We start from the raw sequence: 25,336 nt of genomic DNA on the forward strand, positions 1-25,336 counted from the left end.
TACAACCTCCTCAGATTCTACTGAATCACTTATAGGAAATATCTAAGATGACGACCTAATATGGACAGAGTCATCTGATTCTTCAGATTCTTCTACTGATACAGAATCATCTCATGAAATGAAAGAATCCACTTGTACTTGTCCTATACCCTCACATAATCTTCATATGCTTACCCAAGAAGATAATTTAATCTTAGATCTCATAGAAAAAATTACAGATCTAGAAAAAAAAAGATCTATGATTACCAAATTTATTAATTTAGCTAAAACAAAAGCAAAAACACCTCCTATTAGTAAAACACTTGATGAATATAATTTTGCCTCTATTATGAAAAGAGTTAGTGAACAACATCTTACTAAACAAAAAGAACCTTCTATTTCATAACTAAAACATGAAATCAAAGAAGTTAAAAAAGATGTTCATCAATTAAAAAATAGAATTAAAATACTAGAATTACAAAATTTATCTCATCAAAATTCAGATACAGATGAAATTGACTTCAATCATCTAGTCACAACATATAGTCCTGATCCACCAGAAGATATACCAGAAACCTCAGAAGCTAAACCACTTCTGATCACAGAACAAACTTCTTCTGTGAATTTGATAGATAAAATTATGATTAAAAAATGGTTTGTTCAAGTCACTATTATAGTTGCTGAAGATTATCGATTTCAAACATCAGCTCTAATAGATTCAGGTGCTGATCTAAATTGCATCAATGAAGGATTAGTACCAACAAAATATTTTGACAAAACAACTCAAATCCTAAATACTGCAGATGGCAGTAGACTCTTTATAAATTATAAATTATCTAATGCTTCTGTTTGTAATAATCATCAATGTATTAACACACCATTCATCATGGTCAAAGGACTAAGCCAAGCCGTTATTCTTGGAGTCCCATTTCTTACATTACTATATCCCTTATCGATAGATCAGACATGAATATCTTCTAATTATCAAAATGTCCCAATACATTTTGATTTTATTCATAAACCAAAATTAAAAGAAATCAATAGTGTCAAAAGTCAATTACAAAATAAAGAAAAATTTCTTTGTACGTTAAAACAAGAAATTAAATATAAATATGTGAAAGAACAAATATAGAATCCTTTGATCCAACAAAAGATTCAATACATGCAACAACAGATAGAAACCTCTATCTGTAGTGAGCATCCTAATGCTTTTTGGGAAAGGAAAAAACATAGTATTAGTCTACCATATGAACCTGGATTTGATGAAAAACAAATCTCTACTAAAGCTCGACCAATACAAATGAATACTACTTTATTAGACATGTGTCGCAAAGAAATTACCGAATTCCAAACAAAAAAGCTAATAAGACCGAGCATCACCATGAAGTTGTGCAGCTTTCTATGTCAATAAAAATGCTGAAAAAGAACGAGGAGTTCCAAGATTAGTCATTAATTATAAACCTTTAAAAAAAGTTTTACAATGGATCAGATATCCTATTCCGAATAAAAAGGATTTACTAGATCGAGTAGCCAATGCTTGTATATTTTCTAAATTTGACATGAAGTCAGGATATTGGTAAATACAAATCCAAGAAAAAGATAAATATAAAACAACATTTAATGTACCCTTTGGACAATATGAATGGAATGTAATGCCATTTGGCTTAAAAAATGCTCCACCAAAATTTCAGAAAATAATGAATGATGTATTCAATGCTTTATTATCAATTCATGATAGTTTATATTGATGATGTCCTGATTTTTTCTGAATCTATAGATGAACATATTAAACATATTCACATTTTATTCATGAATCCAGAATGCTGGTTTAGTTGTATTTGCAAGAAAGATTACTTTATTCAAAACAACTATTAGATTTCTAGGACATAATATCCATAATGGTACTATCATTCCCATAGATAGATCCATACAATTTGCTGATAAATTTTCTGATCAAATACTAGATAAAAAAGAACTTCAAAGGTTCTTAGGATGCTTAAATTATGTTAGTGATTTCTATCCCAATATTGCTATAGATGCTAAGCCTTTACATGATAGATTAAAAAAGAATCCTCCATCTTGGACGGATATTCATACCAATGCCGTCAGAATAATCAAACAGAAAGTCAAAACTCTTGTTTGCCTTTCTCTTCCTCATCCTACTGCTTTCAAAATAATTGAATGTGACGCCTCAGAGTTGGGATTAGGGGGCATCCTCAAACAACGAATAGATGGTCATGAACAACTACTCAGGTACACCTCTAAAGCTTGGAATCCAACCCAACAAAACTATTCTATGGTCAAGAAGGAATTACTTGCAATTGTCCATTGCGTTACCAAATTTCAAAGTGATATTCTCAATCAACAGTTTCTTATTCGAACTGATTGTAAAGCCACCAAAGACATTCTGCAAAAAGATGTTCAAAACCTTGTTGCCAAACAAATATTTGCTTGCTGGCAGGCTATCCTTTCTGCCTTTGATTTTACTATTGAACACCTTCCCGGGTCTTCTAATTCTTTGCCTGATTTTTTAACCCGTGAATTTTTGCAAGGGGGCAACACTGACGCCAACGACGACACACCACTATCACTTGCACTACAGCTCTTTGCAGCTAATCAAAATAATACTTTGTCCAATCCATCTACTCTTATGGGCTCTTGTAGCAATTCTTCTCGCAATGAGAAACGCCTTTTGACAATAATACTATTTGAATAATTGAGACAGAATAGGAGTATGCAAATGAAAGGTATGACTGATATATCTATTACTAACCACTGTGTGTGGTTGTGATTGCCTATTTTGATACTAAATACTATTTTGAATTGCATCAGATAGTATCACACTCTTACATCAATTTGTACAGAGTAGTTTATTGGAAAGAAGACTGTAAACATTCGCTTATACAAACTGTATACAAATAAACAGAATACAAACTGTAAAAGTACTAAAACAAACTTACATACAAACTTACTGTGTACATATGCAGTAACTGGAAAAGAGTTTTCAGTGTTGAGGGCAATATGAAGGGAGAGAGTGAAGATTACAATCACACATGCTAAGAATATTTAGAAGGAGGAGAAGATAGAACCCGAAATTTAAGGTAAATTTTGTGACCTGGTATTCATGAGCTATGAGGTCAGGATAGCTATTGCAGTAGATGGAGCAGGTGGAAGATAGAAGAGTAACTTCTTGAAGAAGTTAGATAAGAAGAGAAGTTCGGAGAGGAAGAGAGAAATTCTGAAAGAGATCAAAAGAGAAGAGAACTTCTGAGAAGGAGCTCCTGAGCGACCTACCTTCTTTGAGGAAGGGGAAGGGCTTATGCAATTATAATGGCATATCCATTACTACCACGCACCATGGTCGGTAGGCGTCGAGTCCCACCGTGCCACGAGGGCCTCCGGCTAGCCCGAGCATGGCGCACCCACGCCGTATGGGTCGAGGTCCCCGCGGTGTCCTACGGGTGATAGGCAGGCTCAAGCTTGGTGAACCCACCGCAGTGCGCGCGTGCGGGCGTCGTGCCTAAGTACCGTGCGAGCTTTGTGCGTCGCGTGCTTGCGCGCGCGTGGTTTTTATATGGCCGTTTTGCGGCTCCCGGGCTGGCCACGGGATGCGGAGATGGGTCATAGCGGGTCGCGGGTGGACCGACGACGGGACACGGGGAGGGGCGGTTCGAGACGGGTCCAACGAAGGCAACTTGAGGGGCCTCTCCATCCCCCTCAACTATGTTATAAGGCTTAAAACACCAGAACTTCTAGGGTGGCACCTGATGGGGCAGAACTGGCATACGTTTTCCCCAAGCACTACCCCTACCACCTCATTGCACCGTGTAGCCTGCCTGGGTGCATCACCTCAGGCAAGGTCGAAGGTATGGGGCCTCGGCAGGATGCCCGAGCTAGGAAGACCCACGCACCATGGTCGGTGGGCGTCGAGTCCCACCGTGCCGCGAGGGCTTCCGGCTAGCCCGAGCACGGTGCACCCGCGCCGTATGGGTCGAGGTCCCCGCGGTGGCCTACTGGTGGCGGGCAGGCTCGAGCTTGGTGAACCCACCGCGGTGCGCGCATGCATGCGTCGTGCCTAAGTGCCGTGTGCCGTGTGCACTTTCATACCAATGCCGTCAGAATAATCAAACAGAAAGTCAAAACTCTTGTTTGCCTTTCTCTTCCTCATCCTACTGCTTTCAAAATAGTTGAATGTGACGCCTCAGAGTTGGGATTAGAGGGCATCCTCAAACAACGAATAGATGGTCATGAACAACTACTCAGGTACACCTCTAAAGCTTGGAATCCAACCCAACAAAACTATTTTATGGTCAAAAAGGAATTACTTGCAATTGTCCATTGCGTTACCAAATTTTAAAGTGATATTCTTAATCAACAGTTTTTTATTCGAACTGATTGTAAAGCTGCCAAAGACATTCTGCAAAAAGATGTTCAAAACCTTGTTGCCAAACAAATATTTGCTCGGTGGCAGGCTATCCTTTCTGCCTTAGATTTTACTATTAAACACCTTCTCGGGTCTTCTAATTCTCTGCCTGATTTTTTAACCCGTGAATTTTTACAGCAGGGGCAACACTGACGCCAACGACGACACACCACTATCACTTGCACTACAGCTCTTTGCAGCTAATCAAAATAATACTTTGTCCAATCCACCTACCCTTATGGGCTCTCGTAGCAATTCTTCTCACAATGATAAACGCTATTTGACAATAATACCATTTGAAGGTGATAACCCGCTTTTGGTTACCCTTTCACTTTCCATTTCACCTATTTACCAAATCACTTATCTAAACACTAATACATCCACTCCAGCCTATACTCCAGCTCAATCAAAACCTACCTAAAGACCTAATGTTCCTCGTTCTTCATTTATTGATAGAGCATATCTCATAGATATTACAATAGATGACCACCATACTAGTATGGATCCTATCAAACTTGCTCCATTATATCTTATAAACCATTTGAATCCAACCAATGGAGTCAAAACTCGTGAGTATTATGAAGGCATTCTTATGGAAACAAGGTCCATCTCTGTTATCCATTACTACCAGCAAAATACCAGAATAATTGCATATTCAAAGAAGGTACTACCACGCACCATGGTCGGTAGGAAAGGGGAAGGCCTTATGCAATTATAATTGCATATCCATTACTACCACGCACCATGGTCGGTGGGCGTCGAGTCCCACCGTGCCGCGAGGGCCTCCGGCTAGCCCGAGCATGGCGCACCCGTGCCGTATGGGTTGAGGTCCCCGCAGTGGCCTACGTTTGCCGGGCAGGCTCGAGCTTGGTGAACCCACCGTGGTGCGCGCGTGCGTGCGTCGTGCCAAAGTGCCTAACTGCCGTGTGCGCTTTGCGCGTCGCTTGCGTGCGCACGCGCATCTACGCCCGCGATTTTTATATGGTCGTTTTGCGGCTCCCGGGCCGGCCACGGGATGCGGAGATGGGTCATAGCGGGTCGCGGGTGGACCGACGACGGGACACGGGGAGGGGCGGTTCGAGACAGGTCCAACGAAGGCAACTTGAGGGGCTTCCCCATCCCCACTATGTTCTAAGGCTTAAAACACCAGAACTTCTAGGGTGGCACCTGATGGGGCAGAACTGACATACGTTTTCCCCAAGCACTACCCCTACCACCTCATTGCACCGCGTTGCCTGCCTGGGTGCATCACCACAGACAAAGTCGAAGGCATGGGGCCTCGACGGATGCCCGAGCCAGGCAGACCCACGCACAGGTCGGTGGGTGTCGAGTCCCACCGTGCCGCGAGGGCCTCCGGCTAGGCCGAGCATGGCTCACCCGCGCCGTATGGGTCTGCTTAGCTCCGGCATCCCGTCGAGGCCCCATGCCTTAGACCTTGCCTGTAGTGATGCACCCAGGCAGGCAACGCGGTGCAATGAGGTGGTAGGGGTAGTGCTTGGGGAAAACGTATGCCAGTTCTGCCCCATCAGGTGCCACCCTGGAAGTTTTGGTGTTTTAAGCCTTATAACATAGTTGAGGGGGATGGGGAGGCCCCTCAAGTTGCCTTTGTTGGACCCGTCTCTAACCACCCCTCCCCGTGTCCCGTCGTCGATCCACCCGCGACCCGCTATGACCCATCTCCGCATCCCGTGGCCAGCCCAGGAGCAGCAAAACGGCCATATAAAAACCGCGCGCATGCGGGCGCATGCACGCGACGCGCAAATCGCACACAGCACTTAAGCATGACGTACGCATGCGCGCACCGCGGTGGGTTCACCAAGCTCGAGCCTGCCCGCCACCTGTAAGCCACCGCAGGGACCTCGACCCATACAGCGCGGGTGCGCCATGCTCGGGCTAGCCGTAGGCCCTCGCGGCACGGTGGGACTCAACGCCCACCGACCATGCTGCGTGGGTCTGCCTAGCTCAGGCATCCTGCCGAGGCCCCATGCCTTCGACCTTGCCTGTGGTGATGCACCCAGGCAGGCAACGCGGTCCAATGAGGTGGTAGGGGTAGTGCTTGGGGAAAACGTATGTCAGTTCTGCCCCATCAGGTGCCACCCTAGAAGTTCTGGTGTTTTAAGCCTTAGAACATAGTTGAGGGGGATGGGAAGGCCCCTCAAGTTGCCTTCGTTAGATCCGTCTCGAACCGCCCCTCCTCGTGTCCCGTCATCGGTTCACCAGCGACCCGCTATGACCCATCTCCACATCCCGTGGCAGGCCCGAGAGCTGTAAAACGGCCATATAAAAACCGCGCGCGCTCTCACACGCCTGCGACGTGCAAAGCGCACATGGCATACGACACTTAGGCACGACACACGAACGCGCTCACCGCAGTGGGTTCACCAAGCTCGAGCCTGCCCGCCACCCGTAGGCCACCGCAGGGACCTCGACCCATACGGCGCGGGGGCGCCATACTCGGGCTAGCCGGAGGCTCTCGCGGCACTGTGGGACTCGACGCCCACCGACCATGGTGCGTGGGTCTGCCTGGCTCGGGCATCCCGCCGGAGCCCCATGCCTTCGACCTTGCCTGTGGTGATGCACCCAGGCAAGCAACGCGGTGCAATGAAGTGGTAGGGGTAGTGCTTGAAGAAAATGATGCCAGTTTTGCCTTATCAGGTGCCACTTTGGAAGTTCTGGTGTTTTAAGCCTTGGAACATAGTTGAGGGGGATGGGGAGGCCCCTCAAGTTGCTTTCGTTGGACCCGTCTCGAACCGCCCTTCCCCGTGTCCCGTCGTTGGTCCACCCGCGACCCGCAATGACCCATCTCCGCATCCCGTGGCCAGCCCGAGGGCCGCAAAACAGCCATATAAAAATAGCGCGCGCAGACGCGCACGCGCACGCACGCGACTCTCAAAGCTCACACGGCACATTGCACTTAGGCACGACGCACGCACCGCGGTGGGTTCACCAAGCTCGAGCCTGCCCGCCACCCGTTGGAAACCGCGGAAACCTCGACCCATACGGCGCAGGTGCGCTATGCTCGGGCTAGCCGGAGGCCCTCGCGGCACGGTGGGACTCGACGCCCACCGACCATGCTGCGTGGGTCTGCCTAGCTCGGGCATCTCGCCAAGGCCCCATGCCTTCGACCTTGCCTGTGGTGATGCACCCAGGCAGGCAACGCGGTACAATGAGGTGGTAGGGGTAGTGCTTGGGGAAAACGTATGCCAGTTCTGCTCCATCAGTTGCCACTCTGGAACTTCTGGTGTTTTAAACCTTAAAACATAATTGAGGGGGATGGGGAGGCCCCTCAATTTACCTTCGTTGGACCCGTCTCGAACTGCCCCTCCCCGTGTCCCGTCGTCGGTCCACCCACAACCCGCTATGACCCATCTACGCATCCCGTGGCCGGCCCGAGAGCTTCAAAACGGCCATATAAAAACTGCACGCGCACACGCGAACGCGCACGCACGCGACGTGCAAAGCACACGCGGCACTTAGGCACGACGCACGCACGCGCGCACCGCGGTTGGTTCACCAAGCTCGAGCCTGCCCGCCACCCGTGGGCCACCGCAGGGACCTCTACCCATACGGCGCGGGTGTGCCATGCTCGGGCTAGCCGGAGGCCTTTGCGGCACGGTGGGATTCGACGCCCACCAACCATGCTGCGTGGGTCTGCCTAGCTCGAGCATCCCGCCGAGGCCCCATGCCTTCGACCTTGCCTATGGTGATGCACCCAGGCAGGCAACGCGGTGCAATGAGGTGCTAGGGGTAGTGCTTGGGGAAAACGTATTCCAGTTTTGCCCCATCAGGTGTCACCCTGGAAGTTTTGGTGTTTTAAGCCTTAGAACATAGTTGAGGGGGATGGGGAGGCCTCTCAAGTTTCCTTTGTTAGACCCCTCTCGATCCGCCCCTGCCCGTGTCCCGTCGTCGGTCCACCCGCGACCCGCTATGACCCATCTCTGCATCCCGTGGCCGGCCCGGGAGCCGCAAAACGGCCATATAAAAACCGCGTGCGCACGCACGCGACGCGCAAAGTGCACACGGCAGACGGCACTTAGGCACGACGCATGCATGCGCGCACCGCGGTGGGTTCACCAAGCTCGAGCCTGCCCGCCACCCGTAGGCCACCGCGGGGACCTCGACCCATACGGTGCGGGTGTGCCGTGCTCGGGCTAGCCGGAGGCCCTTGCGGCACGGTGGGACTCGACGCCCACCAACCATGGTGCGTGGGTCTTCCTAGCTCGGGCATCCCGCCGAGGCCCCATGCCGTCGACCTTGCCTGTGGTGATGCACCCAGGCAGGCTACGCGGTGCAATGAGGTGGTAGGGGTAGTGCTTGGAAAAAACGTTTGCCAGTTCTGCCCCATCAGGTGCCACCCTGGAAGTTCTGGTGTTTTAAGCCTTATAACATAGTTGAGGGGGATGGGGAGGCCCCTCAGGTTGCTTTCGTTGGACCCGTCTCGAACGGCCCCTCCCCGTGTCCCATCGTCGGTCCACCCGGGACCCGCTATGACCCATCTCCGCATCCTGTGGCCAGCCCGAGAGCCGCAAAACAGCCATATAAAAACCATGTGCGCACACGGATGCGCAGGCACGCGCGCGCGCACGTACGCGACGCTCAAAGCGCGCACGACACTTAGGCACGACGCCCGCACGCGTGCACCGCAGTGGGTTCATCAAGCTTGAGTCTGCCTGCCACCTGTAGGCCACCGTGGGGACCTCGACCAATACGGCGCGGGTGCGCCATGCTCGAGCTAGCCGGAGGCCCTCGCGGCACGGTGGGACTCGACGCCCACCGACCATGGTGCGTGGTAGTAATGGATATGCCATTATAATTGCATAAGGCCTTCCCCTTCCTCAAAGAAGGTAGGTCGCTCAGGAGCTCCTTCTCAGAAGTTCTCTCTTCTGATCTCTTTCAGAATTTCTCTCTTCCTCTCTGAACTTCTCTTCTTATCTAACTTCTTCAAGAAGTTACTCTTCTATCTTCTACTCTTCTATCTTCTACTTGCTCCATCTACTGCAATAGCTATCCTGACCTCATAGCTCATGAATACCAGGTCACAAAATTTACTTTAAATTCCAGGTTCTATCTTCTCCTCCTTCTAAATATTCTTAGCATGTGTGATTGTAATCTTCACTCTCTCCCTTCATATTGCCCTCAACACTGGAAACTCTTTTCCAGTTACTGCATATGTACACAGTAAGTTTGTATGTAAGTTTGTTTTAGTACTTTTACAGTTTGTATTCTGTTTATTTGTATACAGGTTGTATAAGCGAATGTTTACAGTCTTCTTTCCAATAAACTACTCTGTACAAATTGATGTAAGAGTGTGATACTATCTGATGCAAATCAAAATAGTATTTAGTATCAAAATAGGCAATCACAACCACACACAGTGGTTAGTAATAGATATATCAGTCATACCTTTCATTTGCATACTCCTATTCTGTCTCAATTATTCAAATGGTATTATTGTCAAAGGGCGTTTCTCATTGCGAGAAGAATTGCTACGAGAGCCCATAAGAGTAGGTGGATTGCACAAATTATTATTTTGATTAGCTGCAAAGAGCTGTAGTGCAAGTGATAGTGGTGTGTCGTCGTTGGCGTCAGTGTTGCCCCCCTTGCAAAAATTCACGTGTTAAAAAATTAGGCAGAGAATTAGAAGACCCGGGAAGGTGTTCAATAGTAAAATCAAAGGCAGAAAGGATAGCCTGCCAGCGAGCAAATATTTGTTTGGCAACAAGGTTTTGAACATCTTTTTGCAGAATGTCTTTGGCGTAAGAAACTGTTGATTGAGAATATCACTTTGAAATTCTGTAACGCAATGGACAATTGCAAGTAATTCCTTCTTGACCATAGAATAGTTTTGTTGGGTTGGATTCCAAGCTTTAGAGGTGTACCTGAGTAGTTGTTCATGACCATCTATTCGTTGTTTGAGGATGCCCCCTAATCCCAACTCTGAGGCGTCACATTCAATTATTTTGAAAGCAGTAGGATGAGGAAGAGAAAGGCAAACAAGAGTTTTGACTTTTTGTTTGATTATTCCGACGGCATTGGTATGAATATCCGTCCAAGATGGAGGATTCTTTTTTAATCTATCATGTAAAGGCTTAGCATCTATAGCAATATTGGGATAGAAATCACTAACATAATTTAGGCATCCTAAGAACCTTTGAAGTTCTTTTTTATCTAGTATTTGATAAGGAAATTTATCAGCAAATTGTATGGATCTATCTATGGGAATGATAGTACCATTATGGATATTATGTCCTAGAAATCTAATAGTTGTTTTGAATAAAGTAATCTTTCTTGCAAATACAACTAAACCAGCATTCTGGATGCATGAATAAAAATGTGAATATGTTTAATATGTTCATCTATAGATTCAGAAAAAATCAGGACATCATCAATATAAACTATCATGAATTGATAATAAAGCATTGAATATATCATTCATTATTTTCTGAAATTCTGGTGGAGCATTTTTGAAGCCAAATGGCATTACATTCCATTCATATTGTCCAAAGGGTACATTAAATGTTGTTTTATATTTATCTTTTTCTTGGATTTGTATTTGCCAGTATCCTGACTTCATGTCAAATTTAGAAAATATACAAGCATTGGCTACTCGATCTAGTAAATCCTTTTTATTCGGAATAGGATATCTGATCCATTGTAAAACTTTTTTTAAAGGTTTATAAATAATGACTAATCTTGGAACTCCTCGTTCTTTTTCAGCTTTTTTATTGACATAGAAAGCTGCACAACTTCATGGTGATGCTCGGTCTTATAAGCTTTTTTGTTTGGAGTTTGGTAATTTCTTTGCGACACATGTCTAATAAAGTAGTATTCATTTGTATTGGTCGAGCTTTAGTAGGGATTTGTTTTTCATCAAATCCAGGTTCATATGGTAGACTAATACTATGTTTTTTCCTTTCCCAAAAAGCATTGGGATGCTCACTACAGATAGAGGTTTCTATCTGTTGTTGCATGTATTGAATCTTTTGTTGGATCAAAGGATTCTATATTTGTTCTTTAACATATTTATATTTAATTTCTTGTTTTAACGTACAAAGAAATTTTTCTTTATTTTGTAATTGACTTTTGACACTATTGATTTCTTTTAATTTTGGTTTATGAATAAAATCAAAATGTATTGGGACATTTTGATAATTAGAAGATATTCATGTCTGATCTATCGATAAGGGATATAGTAATGTAAGAAATGGGACTCCAAGAATAACGGCTTGGCTTAGTCCTTTGACCATGATGAATGGTGTGTTAATACATTGATGATTATTACAAACAGAAGCATTAGATAATTTATAATTTATAAAGAGTCTACTGCCATCTGCAGTATTTAGGATTTGAGTTGTTTTGTCAAAATATTTTGTTGGTACTAATCCTTCATTGATGCAATTTAGATCAGCACCTGAATCTATTAGAGCTGAAGTTTGAAATCGATAATCTTCAACAACTATAATAGTGACTTGAACAAACCATTTTTGAATCATAATTTTATCTATCAGATTCACAGAAGAAGTTTGTTCTGTGATCAGAAGTGGTTTAGCTTCTGAGGTTTCTGGTATATCTTCTGGTGGATCAGGACTATATGTTGTGACTAGATGATTGAAGTCAATTTCATCTGTATCTGAATTTTGGTGAGATAAATTTTGTAATTCTAGTATTTTAATTCTATTTTTTAATTGATGGACCTCTTTTTTAACTTCTTTGATTTCATGTTTTAGTTATGAAATAGAAGGTTCTTTTTGTTTAGTAAGATGTTGTTCACTAACTCTTTTCATAATAGAGGCAAAATTATATTCATCAGGTGTTTTACTAATAGGAGGTGTTTTTGCTTTTGTTTTAGCTAAATTAATAAATTTGGTAATCATAGATCTTTTTTCTTCTAGATCTGTAATTTTTTCTATGAGATCTAAGATTAAATTATCTTCTTGGGTAAGCATATGAAGGTTATGTGAGGGTATAGGACAAGTACAAGTGGATTCTTTCATTTGATGAGATGATTCTGTATCAGTAGAAGAATCAGATGACTCTGTCCATATTAGGTCGTCATCTTGGATATTTCCTATAAGTGATTCAGTAGAATCTGAGGAGGTTGTATCATAATTGATTATATTATATAATTTTGATTTGATTGATTCATCTAGGTGTAATGCTTCTATTTTCTTTTTTAATTTGCATTGGTGTTTATAATGGCCAACTTTTCCACATTTATAACATACTGGAAGTTTCTTTTTATGTTTAGCATTTGGAGAAAACTTTTGTATAAATTTGTGTAGATTTTTTATATTTTTTATGTATTTTATCTGATTTATATTTTTCTCTCTTATATTTTTTCTTTTTTTTTATATAACTTTTCAGATTTATTATTTTTTCTATCTAAATGATAACCAAATTGTTCACAAAAATCACCAAGTTCTTTACGCTTGGTAATTTATTGTTTATCAAGTTGTCTTTTGAGTTTAAGATCAGTACATAAGGCTAATCCTTCAGCACATATTTCTGCTGATAATTCCCCAAGTGTATATGCAGAGTATATGATAACTCCATTATGTTTCTTTCTTAGTCTCTCTTTGACTTTTTCTGCAAATAGGTTTGGTAGACCAGCAATAAATTTTTCTTTCCAATGGTCTAACTGACAATCTTCTCGTATAAGTAATCTTGAGAAAAAGACATCCTTATACCATTTATAATGGGATAAAGTAGGACAGCGAAGGTTGAACAGCAGATCTTTTGATCTTGCTGCTAATAGGGCTGTACTTCCTACGAAACGTTGCGTAATAGTATATATTAAGGTGTTTACTGCATCACTTTTAGTATAAATTATCTCTTGATTTTGTTCATTTCTGGCGGTCCATTGTCTTGTATTGGTGAGGATTCTGTTTTTGGTTTCATCATCAACATAGAAATCCCACCAGCCTCTTAACCAGCCAGTGAATCCATTCACTATTGCTTTGGCAACCTCTTGGTCTGGATTGCCTGCCATTTTGTTTACTAAAGCAAACATTGTCATATGTCTCATGACATCTAGTATTTTTAATTCTGATAAACCATCTATTGTCCAGTTGACTATTGATCTTCCTGAATAGGAAACAGCCTGTTGTATGGCATCTTCTTTGAGTTGTACGTCAACAGGTGTAGGTCTCTTATAGTATGGTAAAACTGTGATTGGTTTCCATGTGCTATCCTATTTACATCAATGGGTGAAGTATCCATAAAAGCAGATTCTTGGTTTTGTATGGTATCTTCTATAACTGGTTCCTCTTCTTGGAGCATCATAGTCTCATGCTCTGGAATCTTTGTTTTTCCTCAATCTGAAGATTCTGGGATAGTAGGTAAAGGTACAGAAATATTGGGTATTGGTATAGGAATACTAAGTTTGGGAGAAGGAATTCCTTTTATATCTAATTGGGCTAATTTAGATATTAATTGGTCCATTAATGTTTTATTATCTTCTCCGATATGAAATTTAGTTTTATTAAATTGGTATAATTGTTTTGTTCTACTATATGAGGTATTAGCTCTTGTTTTCTACGTATTTTTTTTGGTAGAACTTTATATGGTGTTGCAATAATATCTTATAGGGATTGTGGTGGTTCTCCTGTGCTTAATGGGGTTATTACACTCTTTAGTATTATACTTTTCTCCAGAGGGTGTGTACTAGCAGTAGTAGTATCATCCGTACTGATGTATGTTTTCTCTTTTATTGGTTGAATAGTATTAAATTGAGGAATGTTAATTTTATATTGAGTACATCTACTGGGCCGCCTAGGTTCTGGGCACCTGCCTAGGTGCTGGGCGGTCTGGACCGTCCCGACTGCCTAGGTGTCACCTAGCGCTTTTTGAAACACTGCTTTATTCCAATCCAAATACCCATAATGATAGTAACACGCTTAGAAAGACTCATGAGAAATTTCCTATGGTCAGGAGAGGGAGGAAAAAAGAGGTATCTCTTATAGCATGGGACAAGGTTTGCTTGCCCACATAGAGGGGGGGCTCGGTATCATGGGCCTTCGTAAGTGCACCTAGCCCTACTTGGAAAGTGGCGGCGGCCATTTGCTACTCAAGAGACCCACCTTTGGCGGGAGATTATTCGCCATAAATATCCATGCGAGACCTCAGCCTGGCTATCTCAAGGTGTTACCAGTTCCATGTTTTCATGGGCATGGCGAAGAATGATAACCAGCTACGAACTTGTTTTGGACGGATAACCAGTTACAAACTTGTTTTCAGGGAAAGAGAATGCGACAAAGCTAGATTTTGGATGGATTTATAGATGAGGAACTCCACACTTAAAGAGAGATTCCACACTTTATTTCTTATTGTTTGCGATCCTCAGGGAGTAGTTGCAGATCATTTCCAATTGCTGGGTTCCTCGAGGTTTGGTGTCCAAACTTTGGACACCCTCTTTATGGACAGCAAGATCCCAGAATTTATTTCCCTTTCCTCCCTACTACAATCCAATTTCTTTCCCATCTCAGGCAGTGACAAACTCATTTGGTTACCTGCGGTGTTGTGGACTTTCTTGGTCTCCCCTTTCTCTAAAAGATTGCTGCAGCCTCCCGCTTGTCCCTACTCCCCCTCTGTTACTTCTCGTGCCTGGGTCTCTTCCATCCCTCTAAAGATCCAATTTTTCAGCTGGATTGCCTTGTCCTAGAGAGCCCTCACAGTTGATGAACTCTGTCAGAGGGGTATGCCGAGCGCTAACAGATGCATCATATGCAAAGAAGCAGAGGAAACCAATGAACACATTTTCCTTCATTTTGATGTCATCTGGGGTCTCTGGATTCTTGTTACAGCTATTCAACTGGAGGTGGGTGACCCTCAAATCTGTCCCGCATCATTTCCTTTCCTTCGATGACCTGCAGTGCTTAAGGTCTGTCATCTTCCTTTGGTATGCAGCTGTAGCCACAACTTTGTGGGTGGTTTTGGACTGAGAGGAACAACAAGATCTTTAAACGGAAGGAGGCTACCCCCTATGCTCTCAAAGATCACATCAAAGCACTCACCATTTTTCGGGTTAAGTACAACAAAATCTTCAGCCATCACCCCACCTCAGCTTTCTTTCAAGATTGGTAGGATTTGCTCAACTTTAGGCTGCTGCAAATCCCTCACTTCTCTATGTGGAGAGTCTGGAGACCACTGGAAAAAGGCCAAACCAAAGTAAATTTTGACAGTTGCTCCCTCGGCAGCCCAGGTCCAGCTGGCATTGGAGGCTGTTCAGAGACCTTGAGGGCAACAGTTTGCTATCTTTCACGAGATCCATTGATCACGCCGACTCTTCCATGGCTGAGGCTACTGCCTTCTCGAGGGCCTCAGAAGGTTTAACGAGGCTTGGGACCCAAATTTGATGATCAAGGACTCCATAAATGTTATCTTGTGGACCTCAGGTGCAACTTTCTATCTGTGGAGATTGGGGCACATTTTTTATGAAATTTTCGCAATTTGCAGGCCTATGCAAATCTTTTGGCGACCCACGTGGCATGAGTCAAATTTGGCAGCAGATAGCCTCGCAAAGGAGCTTTCTTGGGATGCTTAGCCGGACCTTTTTGGCATCTTTTGCAGCAGATGGAGCCAGAGTCCTCGTTTCTTCCTCTCTCTAGATTGGCTGCTGTTTGTATTTTTTCTTGTACAAAATCTTTTGGATACTATACGGAGTTCTAATCTTAATTTGTACAGAGCACCATCTTGTGGGCTACCATGCAATCTTTTTGTACTACTTTTTGTCCTTTTAAGCAGTCAATTAATTCAAAAAAGAAAAGAAAAATTAAAGAAATGGGGAATTCTATAGACTTACCTGGCAATTGACATTTCTTGGTTTCCTTGTTAGTGGTAGCGCGTCTTGGCAGATGGATATTCTTATCCAGTTGTTGGAAGATTGGCCACAACAAATTAGGTAAGGACATAGGTGAGGAACATGAGAGTTTAATGGGCATCAGTTCTGGTAGTAGTGGCATTAGGGTGGATGACTTGGTAATTCGTATGGGTTTGAAAATGTATCATTAAACAAAGCTGTGAAAGTCATACCTAAATCTAAATGCTACTGGTGATTAAAGGCTTATTAAAGTCTAAATTTGGATGGAGCTGTTTTGATTACCATGGTCCTTTATGTATGGGAGGTTGATAAGGAGGGAAGCATAGTGTTGAATCCACATGTAAGATCTCTAGGGTGTCAGGATTTTAATGTTGCTGAAGTTTGAGCCTTTCTTGTGGCCGTGCAGTTATTCTCTTATATCGTGATCGTCGGCCACTATATCTAATTGTTATCAAATGGGCAGAACACTATGCAATATGATTTGGTTCATAGCGGACTCTTTTAGATTGATGACTCTTTAGAAGTGTCTTATTGTTATATCTCTCTCTGAATGCTATTGAGGTTACTTGGTCATTTATCAGAGGGATGTACTCTCTCCCTATCGGAAAAGCAATATGTGTTCCTTATTGTTGTACTTGACATGAAATTTGTCATATATGTGTTGTGTTTTTGCATTGGCGATCACATATTTGATGTGTTGTACCTTTACTTTTTTGATAATGTGTATGGGAAAATCCCAATAGGATGTGAATTTGAATTGCATCCTAGCCATTAGGTGTTGGTAAAATGAGCTGGTTACACTCTTGTGAAGATTTATATCCCTGAAGATTTAAGATGTGTTCTGCTAATTAGATGGACTAATATCTATTTCTCAATACATGAGGCTTTTAATGTTCTGAAGTTGTTTGGTTTTATAGAAAACGAATTGATAGAGGTTATCTATCGCTCGATACGTATCAAATGCTTAAGTTTCAAATCATACAACATTTTTGCTGTTGTGATATCTGTTTTCTGATTACTGCCGCCTTTCTCTTATAAACCACTTAAATTGCTATGTCATGGGAAGTTTCAGATTATGCATCACCAAGACTGCAGTATACACAATTAAATACATGTGTTCCTCCTTTATCTTTAGTTTCTACATGTATTTTTTATTTTATTATTATTATTTTGGTCATTCAGCAGTATGAATTTTAACTTGGGTTGTGCTGTGGCAATCATCAACTTAGTAGGCAACTAAGTTCTGCCTTGGCTTTCTTTCCTATAAAATAGGTAAGACCCATATTTGTGATAATGTGACATTGCATAGTAATTTATCTATTTTGACTTGTTTTGATCAGCTCCACCAACCTGAGGAGGTCAAGGTTGTGAAGGAAGTTCCTAGGACAGAGGAAGACAAAATGACAGAGTATCAAGCTGCAGCAAATCGCTTAGCTAAAGGTCGACTGGTAAGCGGCCAGCATTTTCATTCCTATGCTGGTTTATGTGTCTCATGACTATCCCATGGGCTATGGAAGGCTTGTGGTCATCACTGTCTTGTGAAATGATGGACAGCGATGAAGAGAGTGTGATCAACCATTTGTAGTCATGTCCCATTCTATCATTCAAACTCTTGCCAGCACCGTCCATTCCTTTTGACAGTTGTGTAGTAATTTAATTTGTAGTTGTGGATTACTTAGTATTATAAGTTCCACTTGGACAGATCTCTAAATATTCTATTATTAATCTACAAGGGAGAATAAATACGATTGTGGATTTTATTTTAAATTTCTTTCCACACTTTTTTTCTTCCAAATTTACTTTAATCTCTCCCTCTCTCTCTTTCTCAGCCTCATCCTTAAAATCTCTGTACTTAAAAACCTCTTTGATTTGTTTTCTAAATACACTGATAAAGATGGCCAAGGAAAAAAAAAAAATCATGTGCACATCTCCTTAAAATTGTCTTGTATATTTTATCTCAATGCTAATTTTAAAAAATTAATTTGTTACAATGAAGAACTCAGTGTTAAGCACAAAAAAGGAGACTTAGTGAAAAATTTGGAAAGGGCTTTTATATTCTGATTATTCTTACCAAAAAATAGGGGGTTCTATCAGAGAGAATTTAGCTGATCTAACAAAAGAAGAAAAAGGGACTTTTTGGACATAACATCCTTTATATTTTAAGCAGCCTTCGACATTTGTGACACAAGGCAGAACTTTTGTGCTCGTTCTTAGGGGAGCGAACCAAGAGGCTGGTACTTCTGCCAATGAAGGAGTTCCTCAAGAATCATTCCATTTTGATGCAATTTTATTGTCGGAATTGTGAGATGTCTTGGCATCTATTGGCCTTTGTTTTTATTTTTTATTTATTTTTGTAATCTATTTTAGTAATAAATTTAATGTTAATGTAAAAAAAATTTATTTTCAATGAAATTAAGTAATATTTTTGTTATCTAATCTCTTAGCAAGATAGTTGTGCAAGTGCTATTAGCGAAGCTTTTTTTTACTATGCTACTGCTGGACCTCTTTCGCTATACTTTTTTCTCCTTTCCTTTTAGAATCCTGCTTGTGTACAAATTGCCGCAAAACCTGATTAGCATCACAGCAAAATAAAGCTAGTTTGCTTCGGTTCATGATTTGTGGGAGACAAGAATTGCATCTTCTAGGCCTTTATTTATATCCTATTTCCTTGCATTTTTGGCTTGCAAAGTTATTGCTGTTGCATCTTTTCACCAGCAGAAGTTGACACTCCTTAATATGTGCTTGAATATGTTGGGCATTGGCTTCTTTTAGGGTTTAAGAAGGCTTATCAAAGTAGACAATGATTTGCGTGTACCTGTGACAAAGGAGGAGCTTGTGGCTGAGGTATGCTCATTTCTATTTTCATTGCAATTTGGATGGATTTGTTCTGATATCATATACCTTTCGATAAAGAATTAAGGTATTCTTGTTGTTTGTCCAAAAAAGACAAAAAAGATAATATGCATTCTTTGCTGATAAGTTTAAAATCAATTTGTGAAAACTTTTAGAGAGGAGGAGAGAGAGAGTGTGTGTGAGAGAGAGAAAGGGTGGGGATTTCTTTCAAACAAATGATGGGTAATATGGTCATTTTACCCCTCTTTAGTGTGCCTTTGGGACTGGGTTGAAATTTACGGTCGTTTCATTAACAGCCGATTGATGGGTATCAGCATCCATCCATTACGTTATTTAATGCCACTGGGGGGTTGAATAAAATGGCCATTACACCAAAGTTTCAGCTGTCTTATCCATTATAAAAGCCATTATGCCGGGTTTGAGGTCTTACATATGAGAAACAACATGAAAACTTAAATAACAGTATTTATATTTAGACTATCAGAAAAATAAGGGTGTGGTTTGTATAAGGCTGTGGCCCTAAACTATCAAAGTAAGGCACACTTTCAAATCGTGTCAAAAGATGTTGTTTCATTACTAGAAATCTTTATGATGGCCTGAAAATTTATTTGCATATCTAATTATAAAATTTGAAGCTTCAAAAATAGTATAAATGGAGCAGATCTATGTACACTTGAAAATATTGAAAATTGACGTTCCAAATATGCATTACAAGATGCACTATTTCCAAGACTTGAAATCCATTTTTTTTTTCATGTTTGTACATCTTGAGGTTGAGATGATCAATTTGAGGATTTTTGGGCATCGAAACAAACCTCTTCTAATGAATTTTTGAGGTGCGTCTTAATTTGATTGTTTAGGGCCTCGCCCTTATATAAACTGTCTGAAAAATAATGGTTGTTATTGTGAAAAACTGTCATTTTTCAATAAAAAAAATACCCTTTCAGAATACTTTGATTATTGTGAATTTTTCTGTTTTTTCAGATATTTTCTCAAACTTCCCTTTGTCTTCTGTTTCTCTTATTTTCTTTTTTTGGCTAATACCACTTTTCTGAATATAGGTGCATATCATGTGAAATAGAAACCACCACTCCCAGTTGTTCCTGATTATAGGGGAGTTGGGGGGGGGGGGGGGGAAGGAGCTTTCCCTTCATAACTTTCTCACTCTAAAGTACAACATCAGAATCATAGGATTGATTTTCAAAATGGAAATTGCTATCTGATATAGCTTTCTTCAGTGTCTTTCAATTACTCTCAAATTGATTCTTGATAGAATATATGTCGAGAGATTAGGTTTACGTGTCCTGTATTTTGGTTTATCAGGTGGCAAGACAGTTGTGCGTTAGCATCCAACCTGAAAACTTGCAGATGCCTTCTGATCTTACAACCTTGGGAGAGTATGAGGTGCCACTCAGGCTGCCAAAGGTAATTCCACTACCAGAGGGGAAGGTGCTTTGGACACTCAAAGTTAAAATTAGGAGAAAATGAGAGAGGATGTCTTCTGATCTTTCAACCTCGGTAGAGTATGAGGGACCACTTAGTGTTGGGGCGGGGGGAGCGGGAGGGGCAGATTTTTTTCACCTTTTATTTATTGGGTGGTTCGATGACTTTGTACTATTGAAATGTCGTTGTATAAAAAAGCTGGAACTTTTTGCTTTTCTAATTTTCAGAGGCAAAGGTCTGGATGCTTTTAGTCCGGTGTGTGGCCCATGTTTGAGTTTGAAGTTACCTGGTGAAAATGTGAACGATTTGAGGGAACTGGAGACTATTCTTTGTTCTTTCAATGGCTATAACAACTGGGTAGGAGTTAAAGAGTTTTGTTTAATGTTTGACCAGTCCAGATTGTGGAATTGCCCGAGTTGGATAGGAACCTAGGGGTACTGGTCTGAGGCCCCCTTATGGTATCGGGACTCGGACCAGTTTTCTAGAACTCACCTGGCTTTGGCAAATGACCGTGTCATTCTTTCAAAGTCTCTCGTTTTTCCTATGTTCTTTTATCTTTACAAATCAAAACATAAAATTTTTCATTCCTCTATCGTTTGTTCACCAAACTCTCTCGAGTGTTCCAAATTGTTCTTTTATTCTTGATATAACCCTAAAAGTATTCTGGCTCAAGACATATTTCGACTGAGATCGAGAGGTGAAAAAATGCTCATTTTAGTTCAAAAATCCCAATTTTACTCATTTCTCAGGTGTCAAAATCTTATTTTTGGAGCTCTCTATAGATCTACAGCAATTATTTCATCATTTCAAATAACATTTCTATGGATTTGGATATTTTGTCTTGGTTCTTATTTTTAACAAAAATATAACCCTAAAAGTATTCTGGCTCAAGACATATTTCGACTGAGATCGAGAGGTGAAAAAATGCTCATTGTAGTTCAAAATTCCCGATTTTACTCATTTCTCAGGTGTCAAAATCTTATTTTTGGAGCTCTCTATAGATCTACAGCAATTATTTCATCATTTCAAATAACATTTCTATGGATTTGGATATTTTGTCTTGGTTCTTATTTTTAACAAAAAAATTTAACATTTGTTTTGAAGAATGACTTCTTTAGCTTGTTCTCCATTTTACATCTGTTTTGTGTAATTTGTTTTTAAATTCCTTTGATCCGTCCACAAGATTTTCACAATTATTTTTTGGATCAAAACCCCTGATCGAAATCTAAGGTGAAAAAATTTATCAAAAAAAGTAATCTAAGCTGAAAAGTTGGTTTTTTTTTTTTTTAAAGAAATGTTCTAAAATATTTCGAAAATAGCCTTAGGTTTGACTTCCAAATGATTTACATGTTCAGTTTTATTCTTTTAAAGGAAGATTGTTATTTGCGGGCTGGACGGCATTGTTAGAATATGGGGTTCAAAGATATAAAGCATCCATCTTAAAGATGGATGCAAACAGGTGGTCCATCTGTAAACAAGTGTAACTAATGTGTTAAAAGACTATATATACTCTAAAAATTAGAATCAAATTATATTTAAAATATATTATTTGCCAAGCATGCATTTCTACAATATGCGGGCTAGCCGCATAGAAACTGTGGCCTTTTAAAGGAAAAGAAAAAGCAAAAATGAGTATTGTATGGGTTATTTCATTTTTTTGTTAGCAACGTTTAATAACTTTTATCGATCACACAAAGGAAATCACATCATTGGAGACATAAAGAGAGGCAAGAGAAACACCACATTTAGTTAAGGCATCAGTAACGCCATTAGCCTCATGGTAGACATGGGAGAAACAAATAGAAATACACGAAGTAAAATCCATAATCTTCAATCATAAGGATTGTAATTCCTTGGGAACCATCTATTCCTTTCTACACCATCATCGGATGACATTCAAGGAATCTCCTTTGATCAAACATATGGATCCCAAATTCCTCTCCCTAAGTATCTCCACCCCCTTAAGCACAACACAAAACTCCGTAGAATTAGCCGTAGTTCTTTTACAATTTTATTTCAGGCATTATGCGGAAATCACCTGAACTGGTGCGGGCTCCAGCAGTTCCGAGCCAATGTGAGACGAGTGGGTCAACCCAACTGGAGCTTTGAAACACTGGACACTAGTTTTGTATTTTGACCTGGACCTAGTTTGGGTGGACCATTTAATTACGGTTGACGCTATTTTCTCTCTACTCCATTTTGTGAGAACAGTTCCAGTAAATATTCGGTCCCACTCCAACTCATCATAATAATTTGGTGAACCTTGCAAAACACTTATAAACCATGCTATGTTTCACCCTGCATGTACTTTTAATTCAGTTTAATTTGATAAACATATACACATGCATGCTGGTCTAAGAAGGATGAGGATATTAAACTTTCCATAACCTGCCCTAAGATTTTACGCTGGTCTAAGAAGGATGAGGATTTTAAACTTTCCATAACCTGCCCTAAGCCGGGTAAAGAAGATGTGTTTTACGCTGGTCCAAGAAGGGTGAGGATCTTAAATTTTCAATAACCTGCCATAAGCCTGGCAAAGAAGATGGGTTGTATCGGGTAGATAGCTAGTGTAAAACGTTCAATAACCTGCCATAAGCCTGGTAAAGAAGATGGGTTGTATCGGGTAGATAGCTAGTGTAAAACCTTGCCGCATTTGACACTCATACTCAGATATGCTATGATATAAGCTTAAGGCAGAGGAGGCCGAATCGCCAACCAAATACCTGCAAAAGAAGTTATATGAGGCTTTTGGACTGAGTTTTATTGACTTGGGTCAGATTCGCGGGATTCGGTTTATTGACTTGGGTCAGACTCGGGGGATTCGGTTTCTTGAGTTGCGTCAGATTCACGGGATTCTTCTAGATACTCATTGGGACCTAGCACCCTGAGAGTTGCACCAATATGAGCCCGAGCCAGCCCTTTTTAAAACACTGCAACTTTAAACCAAATAATCATTTTGAACTAAGGAATCGATGATTACCCCATCTTTTAATGTAGAAAAAAAATTGTACGCCGCTTGTGTATGATATGTACCACAAGGATTGTCACCTCACCTTTGGTAATGGATGGTTTGGTTTAACCGGAAAAATCAGATGTCATTGTGAAGGTTAACATCCGCCTTCTATCGTCGGTTTCAAACGGTAGATACAGTGGATGTACTTGAACACTATTGTCGTGTAAACATATATAATCTTGTAACATACTATGCAATCATTTATTTTTATTACAAGAAGGTCACAATTACTCTTAACTATTAAATATGAAATTGGATGGCTTAGAATACCTCACAAATTTTGAAAAATTTTATTTAGAGCTTTGAGTCTAGTTAATGACACTCTTACAGCTATCTAATTTAAAATCCAATTTAAAATATGACCGAAAGAGTGATTTGTGAGTTCGGTATGCCAAAAGTAAGTAGTCTCTTTGCATACGTTTTCTTATAACAAAGACAAATGTTCTCATTATATACAATCTATCTTACAAGGAGGTCATAAATGCTCCTTGCCAGTAGATATAAAATTATATAGTTTAAAATATATCACAAAATTCAAGAAATTGTGAACTTTGAGTCCAATCAACAACCATCATATAAACCACTTGATTTGAAACCCGATAGATAAGTTAGGATTTAATAACCTTTTAGATGCAGAAACAAAAATCCCAAAGTTAAATCCTACCAAGATCGTGTACTTATCCAGCTAGAAACAAAATAGGCGAGAGCACGAGCCATAATATGATAAATAAAGCATAAAACACATGCACCACAAGAACACACGCACCAGACAAAGATTTATGTGGTTCACACCCCACACATGCACCAGACGCACCACAGAAAGATTTATGTGGTTCACCCCACACAAAGATTTATGTGGTTCAACCCACATAAAACACAGGCACCACACAAAGACTTATGTGGTTCACCTCAAGAGGGCTACATCCACGGGTATGGTAAACTGAAATCTATTATACCAATGAAAGTTATATTACAGATTTTGGCACATAAAGTTACCTCTATAACCTTCGACAAACCCAGTCCAATAAACCTTTTTAGACCCAGTCTCCTATCGGCACCATCACCGATCTCTCATCTCTATTCCACAGCTAAATCATTGTCTAGGAAAAGAATATCTCCATTCCAAAGCTAAACCACTGTCCAAGAGGAGAACCTTCATGAGAACCAAGACTTTCTCTCACTAAAAGGGGAAACCACCCAAAATCTTCATGGGAACCACTGCTCTACAAGAAATCAGCCTCTCAATCTACATGAGGCACAACATGGAGTTTTTCTCCATAGCAAGCTATCTTCTCTCTGAAGGGGAGGCCTTGCCTCTCAGGATACCCCTCCCTCTCTCTCTTTAGAAGAAACCACCGTTCATGTTAGGAGTCCACACCGAATAAAAAACTTCCTTTGTGTTACATATAACTCAATAGCCAAGAGATATATCCAGATCTCAATAACCAAGAGATATATCTTGGGTCCTGATTCTTTTGGAATTCTATTTCATTTAGAAAACTTATCAATATCAATCTCAATCCCACATAATATGGGGTTTTTTTAAGTGGGTGATTTTGGATAATCATCAAATCTAACAACCTCCACCTTAATATCAAAATCACCTGTTCACCATACAAACATCCATTGGATAGCTTTATCAATTCTTAATCTATTTCATCATTCTTGCTGAAAAATTGTTATTGCCATCATATTTCTTTACCGCAAATAAATAACGCTTGCATCCTCTGTCTTACCGCGGCTGCTGGCACAGAGTTAGCCGATGCTCGCATATTTTGCCATGTGCTTTTCTTCAACCGAATACACA

The 25,336-nt window shown here is 41.0% G+C and overlaps 1 protein-coding gene and 1 long non-coding RNA gene across 7 annotated transcripts in view; both read left to right on the forward strand.

Annotated features, from left to right (window-relative positions):
• Positions 1 to 20,885, forward strand: part of LOC18422123 (Ribosomal protein L9/RNase H1) — a 30,045-nt gene extending 9,160 nt beyond the window's left edge. For 5 of the 6 annotated variants that reach the window (XM_020665848.2, XM_088865749.1, XM_088865750.1 and 2 more), the window contains 3 exons: positions 17,561 to 17,668; positions 18,993 to 19,064; positions 20,397 to 20,885. In XM_020665848.2, coding sequence (XP_020521507.1) covers positions 17,561 to 17,668; positions 18,993 to 19,064; positions 20,397 to 20,561 — 345 coding nt within the window. In that variant the 3' untranslated portion in view covers positions 20,562 to 20,885. Of the gene's footprint in view, positions 1 to 17,560; positions 17,669 to 18,992; positions 19,065 to 19,845; positions 19,910 to 20,396 lie in introns of all 6 variants that reach the window. The other variant, XM_088865751.1, reaches the window with a different exon arrangement.
• LOC110007054 (uncharacterized) lies at positions 14,384 to 16,172 on the forward strand. The gene is made up of 2 exons (XR_002280568.2): positions 14,384 to 15,218; positions 15,308 to 16,172. It is a non-coding gene; the product is annotated as an uncharacterized LOC110007054 (long non-coding RNA).
• Positions 20,886 to 25,336: the final 4,451 nt, after the last annotated feature.

Source organism: Amborella trichopoda, chromosome 4 (genome assembly GCF_054954075.1).
Source record: "Amborella trichopoda isolate Santa Cruz 75 chromosome 4, AtrichopodaSantaCruz75HAP2 v2.0, whole genome shotgun sequence".
Lineage (NCBI taxonomy): Eukaryota > Viridiplantae > Streptophyta > Magnoliopsida > Amborellales > Amborellaceae > Amborella > Amborella trichopoda.